The 19,594-nt window shown below is 47.3% G+C and overlaps 1 protein-coding gene across 1 annotated transcript in view; it reads right to left on the bottom strand.

The window, feature by feature from the left end:
- jph3 (junctophilin 3) overlaps positions 1 to 19,594 on the bottom strand; it is a 35,692-nt gene that overhangs the window by 13,034 nt on the left and 3,064 nt on the right. The window contains exon 2 of the mRNA XM_035396704.1: positions 7,561 to 8,398. Coding sequence (XP_035252595.1) covers positions 7,561 to 8,398 — 838 coding nt within the window. The remainder of the gene's footprint in view (positions 1 to 7,560; positions 8,399 to 19,594) is intronic.

Below are 19,594 nucleotides of genomic sequence, written 5' to 3' on the forward strand. Positions count from 1 at the left end.
CACACACACACACACACACACACACACACACACACACACACATACACACACACACACACACATACACACACACACGCACGCACACACGCACACACGCACACATGCACATGTACGCACACACACATGCATGCATGCACATGCACGCACACGTACGCACACATACACATGCATGGACACATGCATGCAAGCCCACACACACAGTCACTCTCTGGAACAAAGCACTTTTTTTCTGGCTCTGTACCCCGCAATTTTAGATTTGTAATCTAACAATTCACATGTGATCAAAGTGCATGTTCTCAGCTTTCTCATTAAAAGCGATTATTTATACATTTAGGTTTCACCAAGTAGAAATAACAGCACTTTTAATAAGCCCCCCACCCCATTATAGGGCATCATAATGTTTGGGACAAATGGTTAATCAGGTGTTTCTGATTAGTCAGGTATAAGAGATCTTTCAGTATCTAGTCTTCATTCTAAGCTTTTGATTGCCATTGGAATCTGTTATTGCCGTCAATCAGCCTGAGTTGAGCTCATGAAGATCAAGGACGCCATTATGAGGCAGAGAAATAATAAAAAAACTGTCAGAGACATAGGCCACACCTTCGGCTTACCAAAATAAGAAAGAGAGCACTGGTGAGCTGGGTCAGGTTCAAGCAAACGTCTCTAATCTCACTGGGTGGCACTTTATCCTACAGCAAGACAATTATCCCAAACATACAATACTGCTAAAGCCACAAAGGAGTTTTTCAAAGTGGAAAAACTGGGAAATATTTACTGGCCAAGTCATTCACTCAGTCTAAATCCAAATAAACTTGCGTTTCATATACCGAAGAGAAAACCTAAGGCAACAAGCCCCTGAAACAAGCAGAAGCAGAAGATAGCTGCTGTACAAACCTGGTATCGTGGCACTATGTAAAATGTATAAAAAGTCCTGTCATTTCTACTTTGGAAAACCAAAGTCTATTAAAGAAATACCCTTAAATAAAAGCTGAGAATGTGCACTTTAACCATGTGTGTATAAATTGATTACAAATCTAAAACTGCAGAATACAGAGCTAAATCAAGAAAAAGACGTCTTCTTTTTCTCAAACCTCATATCGCTCCTTGTAATGCATTTATTAAACCAAAAATCACATGTACTTGGGAATGATGAAATGACAAATCTTGCAGATAAATTAGCTGCTAGAGAGAGAGATGTAGTCATAGACGATTGGGGGTTCTGGCTCCAGAGAGAATGGGTGTGTTGGAAAACATGGGAGCTACAGTTTAACCCCCCCCCCCCCCCCACGCCCCCCGTCCCCCGAGGCGTCTCATCTTGTAGTGGGCCAATTGCAGATAACCCTGCTTGTCGACCACCTAGTCCGGTAAAAATCACTTCTTAATCAGAACCTCTGTGTTACATCCAACCCAGTCAAATTCTCTCCATTTGATCTGCAGTACCACTGTGTGATATCTTCTACCCCATATTTCAGTCCAATTCCCCCACACCTTGTTTTTTTACCCCCCCCCCCTTTCCTGTGATGTGTATTCATTTAAGGCAATGACCATTTGACCCTTCATTTCTTTTGAGGGACAGGGTATAGGTATTGACATTCTCTTTCACTTGTTGTTTTTTTTGTTTATCTGTACTTGGGTAACAGACCCACTCGTTACTTTACTATATTAAACAATATTTTAAAATGAAGACATGCCTGCATTTATTTTTCTACTTACAAAAGTATGGCATAATAAATTGAACTCTTAAAAATTCCACAGGGTGCAGTCCTGCAGATGGCTCGGATGATGTTCTGCCATGAGCTCCTTGAAGGCTTTTAAGTACAGAGACAGAGACCTTCTGCACGTGCCCGGTAGGCTACACTTGTCTCTTGCACTTAAGCACATGAAATCTCACTCCCCCATCACTGGTTGGTTGTAACTGTGCAGACTTGGGTGATGAAAGGGTCTAATGGTAATGTAATATGGGACCTGTTAAAGATCTTCGTTTCAAGACAGTCAGGAAACGTATTTGACGCGATGACGATGAGGCAGTGCACCGATCTTTGCTCTGATTGGCCCTCTCGTACGACATGACCAAATCAGACCAGAGCTTTCTCATTCCCCTGATTGCCGGCACCTTTTTTATCATTATGGATAAAATTAGGCCGCTTCTCTTGTTTATTTGTACGGGAGAAATAAACCCGCTAGCTTGCTAAACAGCCAGCTGGAATGTTCACCCACTTTAGCGGCGCTAGCAGCCTTTTGGGTGGCGAGCAGCGTCCCACGAGCAAACGAGAGAGAAATCCCTGCAGTTTGTGACTCACGCGAAACCGAGCAGTGGAAAAAAAAACATTTCGTCCCGATGCCCGACGTAGTGAAGATAAATCAGATCGCTAAACTTAGATGCCCGAACGACACGAACGTACTGACCAATCGGGGGGGCCGACTGATCGCTGGAATATCAAAAACCGTTATTACCATTATCCTGTCCTAAATATAGACACGCCCGGGAGATACGTTCTAGTTATCATAATCTTCGACAAAGCCTCTGGAACAGTGTGCTCAGACTCTCGGTTTTTCTGCAGAAGCCTGAAGATTCCTAGTGACAGCCTGTGGAGCCATGTTGCTGTGGAGTCCCTGTTTCTCAGGGTTGCGAGCTGAACAGAGCTGGCCACAGGACTCAATACGAGACAGCGTCCATACAGCGGGCCCCAGTGATTAATTAGGACGAGCCAGCCAGCAGGCCCAGTTATAAATACGATATTATGCGTCAGTGGTGGAGGGTTTGAGGAGCAGGTGACCGGCAGTAAAGAAAAGGGTTCGTGAAGCCTGTTAGCGACCGTTAGCGCTGCCAGTCTCTCTGAGTAGCTTGAATGAGCTTTTTTCTCCACAGAGCAGCACAGAGACTGGTTCCGAGTGTGAGTCACTGTCAGCATATGGTAGCTCTGCCTAATTTTGGTTTTGTGACAGCTGACTCTCCAGTCACTAGTGTTTGTTGGTGAGTGTGGGGTTAATTCAGTGTCAGGTCCTGGCAGAAGGCATCAGTGTGTGTGTGTGATGCGTTTTCTGTCTCTCTCTCAGAGCTGGCTGCTCTGGCATTAAGACCGTATGCCGTTTCGGGCCACAAAGTTTATATATATAATGTGGTGAGTCTCTGAGTGCGTCTGAGTCTCTATTTGAGTACGCCTGTGTGTGTGTGATTCTCTGTGTGAACCTCAGAGTCTGTGTGTGTGTGTGTGTGTGTGAGTCTGTGTGTGAATCTCTGAGTCTGTGTGTGTGTGATTCTCTGTGTGAACCTCTGAGTCTGTGTGTGTGTGATTCTCTGTGTGAACCTCTGAGTCTGTGTGTGTGTGTGTGAGTCTCTGTGTGTGTGAGTCTGTGTGAGTCTCTGTGTGAATCTCTGAGTCTCTATTTGAGTACGTCTGCGTGTGTGAGTCTCTGTGTGAATCTCTGAGTCTGTGTGAGTCTGTGTGTGTGTGTGTGTGTGTGTGTGAGAGAGCTCCTGTATTTTTCTAATTGACGCTTTGTTTCTTTTTCCTGAGGCTCTCACAGCAGTGTCCCCCCCCCCCCCCCCCGACCCATCCACCTCCACCACCTCCCAGGACTGAGCCCAGCTCGCACTGCCTGATAAATAATTCACTCTGACAATCAATGCAGTGCGTGCGTACGTGCGTGTGTGTGTGTGCGTTTGTGTTTCCTTACGTGTGTGTGCGCATGCGCGTTTATGCATGCGTGTGTATGTGTGTTTGTGTGTCCTTACGTGTGCGTGCGCATGTGTGTGTTTATGCATGCATGTGTATGTGTGTTTGTTATTATTCTGGTGTGTCTGAGAGTGCCTATGCGTATGTGCATGTAAGAAGGTTTGTTGGTTTCTATTCCTTTGTTTTCACTAAAGTTTCTCATGAATCTCTGACACCTGTTTTCTCTTTATTTTATTATAATAATAAAAAAAATATTTGGCTGTCCTGTCCTCGTTTCTCTGAGGTTGTTATATATGAAGTGGGGGGGTGTACCTGTATTTGCTCTTGGTTTATTTGGCTGTCCTGTCCTCGTTTCTCTGAGGTTGTTATATGTGAAGTGGGGGGGTGTACCTGTATTTGCTCTTGGTCCCTCAGGTGAGAGGTCTACAGGTACATTACCACGGGGGTCCTGACATTAACACCCAAAACACTCCTTACTCCTCCTTCACTCCAGCTAATGGAGGACCAGACGCTGTGCGTAGTCATTCCTCCACCTCTCTTTCTGTGTCTCTCCCACCCCTCTCTCACCCTCTCTTCCTGTCTCCCTCCCTCCCTCTCTGGTGCAGAGTAGCATGTGGAGGGTTATTGATTTTCTCTCTCTGTCTCCGGTCCCTCCAGGCTCTCCTCGCCTCGGCAGCTGCTTCCGCGGCTGACAGACGGAGCGGGGCGTCTGAGCGGGTCGGCGTGAATCAGTGAGTCAGTGCGAGCCAGTGCGCGTTCGCATGAATGGGCGTGATTCAGTGCGCGTCTGTGTGAATCAGTGTGATTCAGTGTGAGTCAGTGTGTCAGTACGTATCAGGTTGAGTCAGTATGAGTCAGTGTAAGTCACGGTCAATGTCTGTGAATCAGTGTGAGTCATGGTCAATGACTGTGAGTCAATGTGAGTCACAGTCAATGACTGTGAGTCAGTGTGAGTCAGTGTGAATCAGTGTGAGACAGTATAAGTCATAGTTAATGAGTGTGAGTCAGTGTGTATCATTGGGAGTCAGTGTGAGGCATTATGAGTCATAGTTAATGACTGTGAGTCAGTGTGTATCATTGGGAGTCAGTGTGAATCAGTGTGAGTCACGGTCAATGACTGTGAGTCAGTGTGTATCATTGGGAGTCAGTGTGAGGCAGTATGAGTCATAGTTAATGAGTGTGAGTCAGTGTGTATCATTGGGAGTCAGTGTGAGGCAGTGTCAGTCATGCTTAATGACTGTGAGTCAGTGTGAGTCAGTGTAGGCCAGTATGGTTTACACTGTGATACTGAATTCTGTGTAAAAGACTTGGACACCACTCACCCTGACACTACAGTGACCTCTGACCCCAGCTTACCACAATGGATTTCATAATGCCATTTAACATTTAATGCTATTTAGCTATTTAACACAACACACATTTATATATATATACACACACACACACAGTGCAGCTGTGATTAGTACAGTATGTATTGTGTTCGTTCAGGATTTATTGATTTTATCTATAACATGTCGCACTCTGAGCAAAAGCAAAACAGCACTGTCCAGTTAACGAAATATTCTGGGACATTAGCCAGTATATGCAACCTCACACATTTGTGTAAAGGGTGTGGGTAGTGTGTGGGTTGTGCAAATATTATGCACATAGTGTGCGTATTGTGTGTGCAACGTGTGTATTTGCTTCTTTATAGTGCGGGAAAGAGAATGTGTGTGCAAGTGTGTATGTAGAGTGTGGGGAGAGTGAGTGTGTGTGTCTGTAAAGTGTGTGTGTATATGTGTGTGTGTGTGTGTGTGTGTGCACGCTCCTGGCCTCTTAACGATGACCTCCAGCAGCTTAACAGGCTTATGGTTCTAAGGTCTGTTCCCCCTCCCACCCGTTCCCCCTCTCTCACTTCCTCTCTCCTTTCCTCTTTTCATTTCTCTCTCTCTCTCTCTCTCTCTCTCTCTCAGAGACATAGAGTCATTCCCATCTCCCTGCTGTGGAAGTTGAAACGAGAGCAGGTCCTTCTGGCTCTCTTCATGGCCACATCCTGCTTTATAAACCTGTCATTTTGTGGAGCCGCTGATTTCAGATGGCTGCTGGCTGGGGCCCTCTGGGTCCCCCCTGAACCCCCCCCCTGCCCTTCTGACCCCTTTCTGACCCTGACATGGCCGTGTGCCCCCCCTGCTGTAAGCCTTGTGGGACCAGCTGCATGGAGTGTAGTGACTTTAATGGATTTTAATCTGGGGAACGAATAAAGCATACATACGCATGCAGGCTATAAACACACACACACACACACACCCACATGCACACACACACATCCATACTTGCTCATTCACAAGCATGCGCACTATACACATACACCCACACTTACTCATTCACACACACACACACACACACATGCACATGCTCAAGTTTCACAGGTTAGTTTCATACTTTCTCAAGTATTTTGGTGTGTGTGTGTGAGAGACAGAGAGAATATGTGTGTATGTGTGTGTGTGAGAGAGAGAATGTGTGTGTGTGTGTGTGTGTGAGTGAGAGAATAAATGTGTGTGTGTGTGTGTGAGAGAGAGTATGTGTGTGTGTTTGTGTGTGTGAGAGAGAGAGTATATGTGTGTGTGTGAGAGAGAATGTGTGTGTGTGTGTGTGTGTGTGAGAGAGAGAGAGTAAATGTGTGTGTGTGTGAGAGAGAGAGTAAATGTGTGTGCGTGTGTGTGTGTGTGTGAGAGAGAGAGTAAATGTGTGTGTGTGTGAGAGAGAGAGTATATATGTGTGCATGTGTTTGTGTGTGAGAGAGAATGTGTGTGTGTTTGTGTGTGTGAGAGAGAGAGTATATGTGTGTGTGTGTGTGTGAGAGAGAGAGAGAGTAAATGTGTATGTGTGTGAGAGAGAGAGTAAATGTGTGTGCGTGTGTGTGTGTGTGTGTGTGAGAGAGAGAGTATATGTGTGTGTGCGTGTGTGTGTGAGAGAGAGAGTATATGTGTGTGCGTGTGTGTGTGTGTGTGTGTGTGAGAGAGAGAGAGTATATGTGTGTGCATGCAAGTGTGTCTGTCTCCTGCTCTGCTCAGCAATGTATCTGGCTTTTGCTTGGGCTTGCAGCCAACACTGTGTTGGCATAATGCGGAAATCTCTCTCTCCCTCTCTCTCCCTCTCCCTCTCTCTCTCTCTCTCTTTCTCTCTCTGTCTCTCCAGAATACTCCACAGGGCTACCACCATGACCCAGTACTCAGTACAGGAACACACCAGGACCGAAACCCGACATTGGTACCTTACTAGGACAACCCAGATGAGCAGCCACTCCCACCACTGACAGCCACAACCTTAAATCACTGAAGAAATTCAGCAGCTACAGGATGCATGCTGTTATCAAAATGTATGTCAGCAGGTATTAATGCCCGTACGCAATCTGCACACCCACTCACACACACACACACGCATACACACACACACACACGGATGCACACTCACACACACATACACACACACTCACACATAGACACACACGCAGACACATGCACACACATGTGCTGACGCGTGTGCTGACGCAGGTTTGTGCCCGGGGCTGAGCGAGATTGGCGTCAGTTCAATCTCAGTTCAGTCGATCCAGGCCGCGATCCAGGCCGCCTCCGACGTGGAAATAACGAATTCGCAGAACTGTTCATTTTAGCGTGACTCTTTAGCGAAGTCACCGTTCATTATTTCGCTGAGCAAGACGGCTCACGAACGGAATTTTGATTCACTTCCTGAACCGACTCAATTGAAGCGAAAGCCGGACCCCTCCTCCCCCCCACCCCGGCGGGTGGGCGGGGCTTGCCGACGGGGGGGGCTTGCCGGCGGGTGGGCAGGGCTTGCCGGCGGGGGGGGCGGGGCTTACCGGCGGGGGGGGGGCGGGGCTTACCTGGACAGGGCGATCTCGGCCTTCTGCTTGGCGATGTCGGCGGCCTTCCCGGCGGCGTCCACGGCGCGGTCCACCTTCTCGCGGATCTTGCTGGCGCGCAGCGGGATGAGGTTCTTGCGCTTGCCGCTCACCAGCGCGTTCTGCTTGTACTTGCCCTCCTCCTTGGTGCCGTCGGGGAAGGTGGTGCAGCCGTAGCCGTGGCGGCGGTTGGCCAGCCACTCGCCCTCGTAGCGGAGGCCGTCGGAGCGCCGGCTGACGCCGCAGCCCGAGCGCTTGTCGTTCTTCCACTCGCCGGCGTACGCCTCGGTGGTGGTGGCGTCCAGGTCGTCCTCGGCGACGGAGAGCTCGGCCTCGCCCTCGCCCAGGCTGACGGTGGAGTTGACGTCGGACGCGGCGGAGCTGACGGTGCTCATGCCCGCCTCGCTGCGGAAGGAGCTCTGCTTGCTCCGCTGGCTGGCCAGCGAGCTCTTGGACTCGGACTTGCGCAGCTTGAGGCTGCTGAGGATGGAGCGGCGGAAGAGGCCCTTCTTCTTCCCGCGCGCCAGCTCCGACTCGCCGTGCGCCGTCAGGACGAAGCCGCCGCGCGACACGGCCGGGCTGCCCGCCGCCCCGCCCCCGCCGCCACCCCCCCCGCCGCCGCCGCCGCCGCCGGCCCCGCCCCCGCCCGCCACGCCCGGCCCGTCCGGGTGGAGCGCCGTGCCGTTGCTGTGCTCGGAGCGCAGCGAGTTTATGGACGTGCGCAGCGGCGAGCGGATGACGGCCGCCATGCCGTACGGCACGCTCTGCCGCACCCCGTAGCCGTGCCGCATCCCGCCCACCCACTGGCCCTGGTACGTCCCTGCAGGGCGAGAGAGAGAGAGAGGGGCGGTGAGTCATTACATTACATTACATTACATTACATTACATTACAGGCATTTGGCAGACGCTCTTATCCAGAGCGACGTACAACAAAGTGTATTACCATAACCAGAGACATGTCATCATCTTACCTACACATATATGCATATATAGACCTGGGTCAAATACGTATTTGTTTTGGATTCAAATACTTTTCTATGCTTTACTGACTGGGTGTGTGTCAAAATCAACAGTTTGATGCATTAAAAAGCAAGAATGCACTGGTGAGCTCAGCAATAGCAAACAACCTGGTAGACCACAGAAGACCGTTAGTGGTTAACCAAAGAATGCTTCCAACTGTGAAGAAAAACCCCTTTTCAACTGTCAATAAGATCAAGAACACTCTCCCGGATGTAGGCATAGATGTGTCAAAGACTACTATAAAGAGAAGAGTACACCAGCGTAACCTCAGAAGGTTCACCACAAGATGCAAACCACTGGTAATCCTAAAGAACAGCTAGTTTAGAGTTTGCTAAAAGGTACTGTACGTTAAAAACACATGTTCTGGAACAAACAAGATGAGTATTGACCCATACCAAAGTTATGGAAAGAGAAAAAGAGTGGAGAAAGAAAGGAACTGCTGATGATTCAAACCACTGCCCCTCATCGGTGAAACCTGGTGGAGGTAGCGGTATGGCTTGGTCATATATGGCCGCCACTGGAACTGGCTCAGTTGTCTTCAGTGATCATGTGACTGCTGAGCACAGCAGCAGGATGGATTCTGAAGCGTACAGAAGCGTTCTATCTGCTCAGAACCTGCCATGATGCCTCAGAACTCTGGACGAGCTTCATCCTGCAGCAGGACGATGAGCCCAAATATACCGCTATAGCAGGTATGGGTACACTCTTCAGGTATTATTCTAAAATGACACCTTTGAACTTAACAAAATGTATTAAGAGGTCCAATTTTTTCTGTCCATGTAACATGTTCCAACGCCAAGGTGGATAATGATTAAAAGCTGTCTTACCAAGTTCAGACTTAACTCAAGGTCTTGTTTTTATTTCAGTTGTCGAAACTACGGATTTATGTTATCAGTTTCCTGGCATGTAAAAAAACACAAGCTAGAAAAAAATGGCAGAAGTATATTTTTTTGCTCCTTTTCCTTAAAATATAAATTTCAGCCTAAAGGGAAATGTGATATTAAGGGTTTGATATGTATGTGTATTTTGAGACAGAGAGAGAGAGACAGAGAGAGAGGGAGAGCGCAAGTGAGAGAGAGAGGGGGGAGATCTCTGTGTAGTGTGAGAGGAGCTGTCTAGTGTCTCTGACTCTCTAACAAAGAAGCTGAAGGTGCGAATTCCTCAGTGACAGAACAGGAACAGCGGGTAACGGCGGCTCGCTCCACGCCACACAAATTATTTTCGTTATTTAATTCATTTTCCAGAAGACAGCCGTAACCCGTGGCAACCCGTAGGCCCGTAGTTTTGCCTGTTGTAATATCCGCAGCCGTTTTATTTATTTATTTATTTATTTATTTTTAACACCGCGTGTGTTTTTGGCGAGAGTAAACAAACGACAAAAAAAAAACGAGAGACGCCCAAATGATCTATTACGGATTTCACCAGAGCCGCGGAAACAAAATGGCTCCCCCGTGGGTACCGTAACAGTTCAGGCCCGCGCGCCATATGGACGTGGGCTCAAATCCCAGAGGAGAACATTGCAAACCTGGAACCCTTAGCAACATATACCTTAATTAGAAAGAAAGCATTTAGAACCCAGCTGCCTAAATATATTGCACAATGAGTTAGACCTTGACCTGGAACATAATATCTGTAATACATGAAATATCTCAAAATCAATGTGGAATATTTTACACGTGTAATTATTTGTAAAATAATCGTGTTACTTATAGGGGGTCATCCGAGATTGCCACACAGCACATTAACAAGGCCACTGTGGGGGTGTGTTATGTAACAGTGATGTAAAAGGAAGCTCACTCTTGGGCTTAAGTGTCCCTTTCAAAGAGATTGATGCTTGAGATTTTCATCAAAAAGAACAGCCTTGCTTCTGCATTAACAAAAGGACTCTGTCCTCTCTCTCTCTCTCACTCTCTCTCTGCCTCTCTCTCTCTCTCTCATTCTCTCTGCCTCTCTCTCTCTCTCTCTCTCTCTCTCATTCTCTCTCTCACACACACAAGCAGGACCTCTCCAGGGTGCTGATGTGCAGGCCGAACTCACAGTCTGTCCTTCTCTGTACAGCCGTCTTTTCTGTTTGCTCCTGTTTGTCCTCCTCTTTCATTCTCTGCCCTGTCCCACCTCGCTTACACTGTCCACACATCTCTGCCAGCACTGGCCTTCTGGCCCGTAGACCACTTACCATACGCACTCACTCATACGCTCACCCACGCACACTCACACTCACACTTCACAAAATTTCACGCGCAAGGACAAACAAGCCAACTCGCATTCAGCCACATGCATTAGCATGTGCACACATGCCACATATACACACTGATGTAAAAATTCATGCTCTCTTTCTCACACACACCCACACACCCACATACCCTGCCCTATGTGGATCCATTGATCTCTCCAAGCTGTATGTCAGTGTAATGCTTGGGGGGGTTGAGATGCTCGATAAAGCAAAAGCAGAACAGGCCTATGCAATTACCCCCACCCCCCAACACACACACACACACACACACTGCTGCTGCCAACACGTGCTGACGAACATTTCCTGTCCTGCTCGCGCATGTGTGTCTGTACTGTGTGTGTATTCATGTGTGTCTGCGTCTGTGTGACTATATCCGCACTGTATGTATATGTGTGTGTGTGTGTGTGTGTATGAGAATGAGTGTGTGTATATAAGAATATATGGCAGTATGCTAGCATTTGCATGCACGTTTATGCATTTGTGTGTGTGAAACAGATCCTTCCGTACGGCAGTGTGTGGCTCATGCTGGTGGGGACCCTGTCTCACATTCTCGTCCCCGATTCTGTTGCCGCCGGCGACAAGGAAAACACCAACCCCGCCTTCACCCCGAAACGCTGACAGCTCCTGCTGTGTCATGGACCGCTGGCTCCATTCTCCGACTGTCACTCATCCAGCAGCGACGCTTCACACGGCAGCCGGCTCCAAGTGAGGTAAAACTCACTCCTAATCTGCAGGGATTAGGCGAGGATATTCCCACACTGAGGTAAAACTCACTCCTAATCTGCAGGGATTAGGCGAGGATATTCCCACACTGAGGTAAAACTCAATCCTAATCTGCAGGGATTAGGCGAGGATATTCCCACACTGAGGTAAAACTCAATCCTAATCTGCAGGGATTAGGCGAGGATATTCCCACACTGAGGTAAAACTCAATCCTAATCTGCAGGGATTAGGCGAGGATATTCCCACACTGAGGTAAAACTCAATCCTAATCTGCAGGGATTAGGCGAGGATATTCCCACACTGAGGTAAAACTCAATCCTAATCTGCAGGGATTAGGGGAGGGTATTCCCACACTGAGGTAAAACTCAATCCTAATCTGCAGGGATTAGGAGGGAATATTCCCACACGGAGGAGGGAAATGATATCACTGCATGTCCACCAGAGGGAGAGGTGGCGTTTCACCTGTGCTGCACGTTGGTGTAAAATATATACGTGTGTGTGTATATGTGTCAGAGGGCATGTGGGTGCAAATGTATGTATGTGTGTTAGTTTGAATGTGTGTGTGTGTGAGAGAGAGTGAGAGAGTGTATGTGTGTGTGTGTGTGTGTTAACCAGCGTCCTGTCTGCTTTTCCTGATACTCCAGGAGGCTCCAGGAAGGAAGTGAGACATGATGTCATTTCCTCAGCTGCTTAAATGGCAAAGACATTATCCTCTTCCTGGAGCTCCACTGTCATAATAGCTCCATCAGGTAATCCCTCTCTGTCTGTGTGTACTACGAGCGCAGGAGCTGGTTCTTAACATAATTGCGCCGATTAAGCGCTGGAGTGAACCTCCCAGCGCTACCCTCAGGTTAACCTCATCAGAGCCGCACCTACATAAACAAAAACCTACAGCACAGAGCACCGCAGTCCGTCACCCTGGCTGTTCAGGGTTGATTGGCTCCCAGCAATTACATTCTCCTCCCCCCACCTGCTGTTTGCCTGAAAAAACTGGAGAGGCACTTGAGCCGTTTTCTGTACCCCTGTGAGATGTGTGTGTGTGCGTGCGCACGCACACACACACACACACGCACGCCAGTAACCCTCCCCCAAGCACACACGTATGCCGGCTCTCTGGACTCGGCTAATTTGGCTGGATTGACCTGGAGTGACCCCTCACATGTGCAGAGATGGAAAAAGCTGGACAGGGATGGGGCCTAATGCTCAAACTGAGGACAAGAAAGAGCCGATGGCAGAACTCACTTCATTTGCTCCTCTCACGGTCGCTTCTTTCTCCATCTCTCTCCCTCCGCCTCTCTGTATGCCCAGTCTCCTTTGTCTCTGGCTTTCTCTCAACTCAATTCAATCAGCTCAATTCTCTCTCTCCGCTGGCGCCAGTTCTGCCCCCACCCCCCTCCCCCGACACTGAAGGGGAGCACACCCACACACATAGTCCAGCACCTCTGTCTTTTTAAAAATTATCTGTGCTACACAGACACCACATTCCCAAAGCACCCTGCTGCCTGACCTCACCAAAGTCCTGTCCCACCCCCACCTCAACCACCCCTGAGGTTAAATGGATAATTACTGTGGAGTTATTCGCGTAATATCCGTTCCGGCTGCACAGCATTCTAGTTAATTCCTTTGTCCCAATTTCCCCCTAATGGTAATGTCATTATGATTATAACGGCTCCCACGTGCTCTGGTGGTGCTCATGCTGCTGTCGAGTGGCAGTTGTGAGGAGGAAGACGTGCAAACCCGTCAGGCCGCTGCGTGGGCGACAGAACTGTCCACGGTCCTGAAATTGAAACGCTCGTCGGAGGGGGAAAATGCTTATTTGCAGTTTCCTTCAAACGTGCAGAACTTTCGACGTACATTGATTAATGTTGTTGATAATCACAAAGTCGAGTACGCTACTGTTTTTTTTTATTGCAGAGTCGTGTAATCGACCAGTGTGTTGGCCAGTCTGATCCTGGCGAAAGTATTCGTGCAGGGTAAGCGTCTCTCAAAAGACTCGTGTCTATTCCGCTAATCAGTGAACAGCTGATTAGACTACTCCATTTCCCTTCAGCGGGGAAAAGTGAACCACCGTAAACCGTGAATATCACACATGCTTCCCGGTCGATGTTTCGAAGCTGATATTGCCTTCCACGTTTTAATATGTTTCCATCTCTTGGTGGATCTTGAATATTTTTTCTTCGTAACTCAATCACTGTAAATAATGTATTGGTTTAGAGAATAAACACGGCATCTGTACCATCGCATTAACTCAACGGCCATGCAATGTTTCTCTGTCTACGTATTCCTGTATTGGAGTCATACCTTCAGTCACCCCTCCCCCCCTCCGCTGTCAAAACGAATTCTCCGAGAGTGGCGCCAGGAGGCCTGTCAAATTCTCTGCGCAGATAAACGTAGCATTGAACTAAAACGACCAGAGACGCAAACACATCGCTAGCAGCGCCACTCTGATTTTGTCAATGGAGGGAAAGCCATTGTTTGTCGAAGGGCGCACATCCGTCGCGTGGCTGCATGGCTTCGTTTGATTCTGCCATTGACGCAACGTGACATTAGAGTGGCAGTGCCTGCAGCGCGCTCACTCCATTGAACACCATTCAGCTGTCACGCCAGTGGTGTTACGCACTCATACACAACCGATTAGGCTAGAATGAACACATTTTTCATGCCCAAGATGGCAGACAGAATTAACCCAGGGAGGGACGCCGATCACACAAAAGAATCGAGAAGATATTTGGAGAAAAGGCGTAGTCTAGTGTTTAGGCACTCAGAGCACGCTTTGCAAACAGAATAGCACGTTCACGTTCAGAGCTGAGTACTTCAGTTTACTTAGTTTGCAACTTAATTTTGAAAATGAAATCTTGCTGGTTAGGAAGGCTACTTTACAGAACAGACTTCATAACTGAGACCCCGTTACCCTTAAAGAAAGACAGCAGACTAATTCTACAAACGAGTCAAGGTGGTGTAGTCTACCGATACACTAAATACGGAATTCTTACGCACTAGAAATCTTAACATTGTAATAATTCTTCCCTTCCCTCAAATACCTGGGAGGTCGGTGGGGTATTGTGCAAAATGCGTTTGTTGCTAATGTAAATAGACCAAAGAAATGGCAGGGTGGCTGGAGTCGAATTTAATTACACGGCTTCTGTGGGACACTATTTATAATCTTTTATTTATTCCAGCTTTATTTCAGAGATGTTACTAAAGATGTGTGTTATAGATGTATTTAATTCGCTTCTCTAATTAAGTTACACGGTAAAATGCTTTGTTGTGTTAATCTAACTCTTAACATACGATTTGAATTCGAGAGTGATCAGATGTGCTATGTCAGTGTAAAATGCACCCAGTCATAGTGATTTAACACTCATTTTACTGTGTACTATGATTTATTTTATACAGCAACATTTCAGTATCAGTAATATTTCCGGTAATATATGCCGCTCTTGTTACCGGTGCAGGCTCGTGCGCTACAGCGAGTTGAATTCATAGGTGCAGATTTCGACTCCAGCTCAGCAACCAAAAAGTGTATTTGGATGGGCTTCTGCATGAATTATTAATATATCTCATTTTTCACTAAGTCAGCACTTGCACTGTGGAGTAATTGTGTGCGCGCGCGTGTGTGTAGCTACTGGAGGGACGAAATCGCGCCTGTTATTCCCCCTATTGTCGTGATATGCATGGGATACAAGTATACCACCCCGAACTGCTTTCTGGCGGCGTAGCAGGCTCAGTATCATTTCGTAGTGCAAAACCGTCTACATCCAGAATTAAAGTAGAAGTTCTGAAAATGAGTTCACGGTCACCAGGTCTTTCTAGGTACCTTGGACAGTGTTTTGCCTACTAGAGACCCGTATCCAAGGTGTTTAATGGAAGGCGAGAGCAGATTAGGTCTTACCAAAGGAATGTATCCTTATTTTATGACTTAAGAAACAGACTCTTATCAGTGGGATAATTTAGCTGACCTATGTAGGCTACATGGCCTATACATTCCGTGCTCCAAAGTGAAATAAAATTCTGAAATGTAGTTAGGCACAGTCAAAATGGTGGAGTGACTTCGCTCGATAAGACCTGTCAGAGAAAAACCTTGGAATCGTGGTGTGAACAATAATAGATATGTGTATTTAAATTTTACGTAGTGCACCGAAACCAGCTACGTGAAACAGATAACAGCAAACGCGTCGCTACTTAACCTCGTAATCTGGAGTAAAGGTATCTGCGCCCGTGGCTGGTCCGTTCATTAGTTCGTCTGTTCTTACCGCTGACCATGCACTTTGGACTGTTCCATTATAAACAGGCAGGATTTAATCGTAATGGCTATTGGCTATTCAATCAAAGGTACACTCAACCCTTCTCCATATGCGTTTTGAGAGTAAGAATCTTGGAACACATTGTAGTGCCTATTCTGCTGCGAAATATATGCAGGCTTGAGAGGCAGAATCATATTTGATAGCCCTTACTAAAAATCGCGTGTTTAAAAACCACGTGTCCCTACACGTGAAAACCCAACATCTGCAGAGTAGGCCTACACATGTGAACTATAAACATAACCCCACATATAAAATAAGAGCGGGACCTCTCATTTTATAAAGGTAATCTACGCTGTTTCATTTAGTTTGCTTTCGTGTTAGAAAATTGTTCTCATTTGAAAAAAATCAGTCACCTGCGAAATGTGGAATTTCGTGTGATTTAATGCAGAAAAACTTGTGAAAAAAGCCAATCGCATATGAAATGTCCAATTCACACATGGCATTTAGTTTAAATGTTAAATTCACATGTGAAATTGTGATTTGCACATATAAAAAGGTACATTTCACGTGGGTTTTTATTTCATAAGGGAGGCTACATTTCTCAAATAACGGAAACTACCTTGGTAGCTTGACTGATTGCTAACCACTATTTTATTTCGTGATAAATAAAAAAAACACTCTGGAAATGAACAGTGTGGTTAAAGATAATTGGAACAGTGCCTTAACAAGATGAGCCACGCAGCAGCCCGACTCTCATTCATATAAATGGCCTTCTTTTATTCAAGTCAAGATTCAGAGAAGCAAAGTGGCCTACGTTAACAGTATGATTAGAGATATCGTTGAAACATCTAAAATGTATGTCTTTGAAAATATCTTTGCAACCTATTCTTTCTCATAAAGGGCTGAATAAGGAGCATGTGCAGTGAAGATATTCATTCATTAATAATGTATTGTTTCCGGAATGCTTGAGTGATCTATAACTCAATAACTGTACAGAGACCACAAACAGATAGGCCAACATGATGGATATGCTACGCTCACGTTTTGCAACCTAAGTGGGCCTCAGGTGTTTCAGGAGCACGATAATCGATTGTTTTCATTTCTCCGGCTATTTCGCCGGCTTGTTATGATTATCTACTGCCTCTTTAACCACACTGCTCATTTACACTTACATTTGCATTTAATACTCTTTAACAGAAATACCCACATAAAGGACGCAAACTAGTTTTGAATGGAGAATGGTCCATTTCAAGCAAAATCAAATGGCGACTGCAGGCTAAACAGCCAGTTGACGAAGACGGTATTTTTGTTACTTCCCGTATGTATGACTGCCTCATGAATATTTATGAATTTTATCCTCGTGGGACAGACACTTCTGTTGAAAAACGTTATATGTAGCTAATATGTAAATCAGTGTCTCGTGAGTATGCGGTTTTGGCTGAGAACATGTCTCTTCCCGCTTGAACGATATCCGGCTAAGCAATGCGAATCGTCTTTTTTTCGTCAGGGTAAACACGCCTGTTCCTGCAATGTTTTGCCTTCATCGGTATTTTTGTTAAACTCCAAGTCTGTTTTATTGCAAACAACGACATTCGGAACCGCTAGACGCATTGTAAATAAAGCACACAATATAAATAGTCTGTTTGGCGTTCTAATTACTAGATTCCTTAAACAGCTCAAAGCGCTATTGTGAAGATGACATGACTATTATCTGGTTTATGTTTGGGTCTGTAAGTATTAAGTATTTTCCTGGTTGATGTGAGATAGAGTGTTGTGATGCAGTCAATGTCTTGATTTCAATATACAATTAGTAATAAATACACCAAAAATGGAAAAAATACTAGTTTGGGATACATAACATTTTATTTGTCTTTTTTTGTTCATGTTGTAAAATTCTCCATGGCGCCTGGGTGATTCTGACCACTGTTTCACATCTGACCACTGCTCCACACTGCTGCTCTAGCCACTGCTCCACACTACTGCTGACCACAGCTTCACACTGCTGCCCTGCCCACTGCTCCACACTGCTGCTCTGACCACTGTTCCACACAGCTGCTCTGACCACTGCTCCACACTGCTGCTCTGACCACTGTTCCACACAGTTGCTCTGACCACTGATCCACACTGCTGCTCTGACCACTGTTCCACACAGTTGCTCTGACCACTGCTCCACACAGCTGCTCTGACCACTGCTCAACACTGCTGCTCTGACCACTGCGCCACACAGCTGCTCTGACCACTGCTCCACACTGCTGCTCTGACCACTGCTCCACACTGCTGTTCTGACCACTGTTCCACACAGTTGCTCTGGCCACTGCTCCACACTGCTGCTCTGACCGCTGCTCCACACTGCTGCTCTGACCACTGTTCCACATAGTTGCTCTGACCACTGCTCCACACTGCTTCTCCAACCACGGCTCCACTCTGCAGCCAGTAAGGGGGTGTAATTGTGTTCCGGTCATTGGGGTCACCTCCCTTGGAGGGAGAGAGAGAAGGGGGCGCAGACTGAGGCCACTGTGTCATGTGTCCAGACAGTGTCTAGAAGCTGTCGGCGGAGGGATCCATACCTGAGTCTGCGGCTAATTGACAGGTTCATGCTCCCTACAGGGACACCTGAGTCCTGGTGGTCACCTAGCAACAGACAGCTTTCAACCCACACCACACTATGCGCGGTTCAATAGCACAGTGAACTGTACGGGGTTTGGATTCTGTTTTTAACCAGTGTACATGCCGCTCATGCATTCTTCTCTCTGTTTCCCTATCTATCTCTTTTTGTCTTTCCTTCATCTGTCTTCCTCCTCTTCTCTCTATCTGTCTAACCTGTTCATTGAACTATCTTCGTTCTCTCTCTGTGTGTCTTTGCTACGGTCGTGATTACACAGCCCAGATTAACGCTCAAGTAAGTAAACACCATTAGCTGTGTCAGCCGCCAGCCAATCAGAGCGCCGAGCGCTGAGTCCCCTGTGACACGCTGACCCGCTGCATGTGCGTGTGCTTGTTTCCACAGCAACTTTCTGCGCCGAGGCTCCCCTGCTCTAATGCAGTGAAACGAGAGAGAGAGAGAGAGAGAGAGAGAGAGCGAGGGGAACGAGTTGGAGGGAGGATGATGTAAATGTGGAGATACTTCAGTGTTTCCCACTCAGAGTCCGGTAGGCTAACGCGCGAGTGGGCGTGCGCGGTGTTGGCGGAGCGATCCGCGCTCCGAGCCTTCGTCGGCAGTGTCAGGAGGCGGCGGGTTCGGCAGGTTCGGCAGGGAGCGAGTGCGTGCCAAGCGACAGCGCCGGAACAAACGCGGGGTGCAGGAGCAGACGTGGATGCCAGCATCTCTGTCCTGTGTGGGCGTGATGTAGCACACACTGATCTAGCATCTCTGTCCTCTGTGTGCTAGTGATGTAGCACACACTGATCAAGCATCTCTGTCCCCTGTGTGGGCGTGATGTAGCACACTGATCAAGCATCTCTGTCCTCTGTGTGCTAGTGATGTAGCACACACTGATCAAGCATCTCTGTCCCCTGTGTGGGTGTGATGTAGCACACACTGATCAAGCATCTCTGTCCCCTGTGTGGGTGTGATGTAGCACACACTGATCGAGCATCTCTGTCCTCTGTGTGCTAGTGATGTAGCACACACTGATCAAGCATCTCTGTCCCCTGTGTGCTAGTGATGTAGCACACACTGATCAAGCATCTCTGTCCCCTGTGTGGGTGTGATGTAGCACACTGATCAAGCATCTCTGTCCTCTGTGTGCTAGTGATGTAGCACACTGATCAAGCATCTCTGTCCTCTGTGTGCTAG

The sequence above is a fragment of the Anguilla anguilla genome, chromosome 16 (genome assembly GCF_013347855.1).
Source record: "Anguilla anguilla isolate fAngAng1 chromosome 16, fAngAng1.pri, whole genome shotgun sequence".
NCBI lineage: Eukaryota > Metazoa > Chordata > Actinopteri > Anguilliformes > Anguillidae > Anguilla > Anguilla anguilla.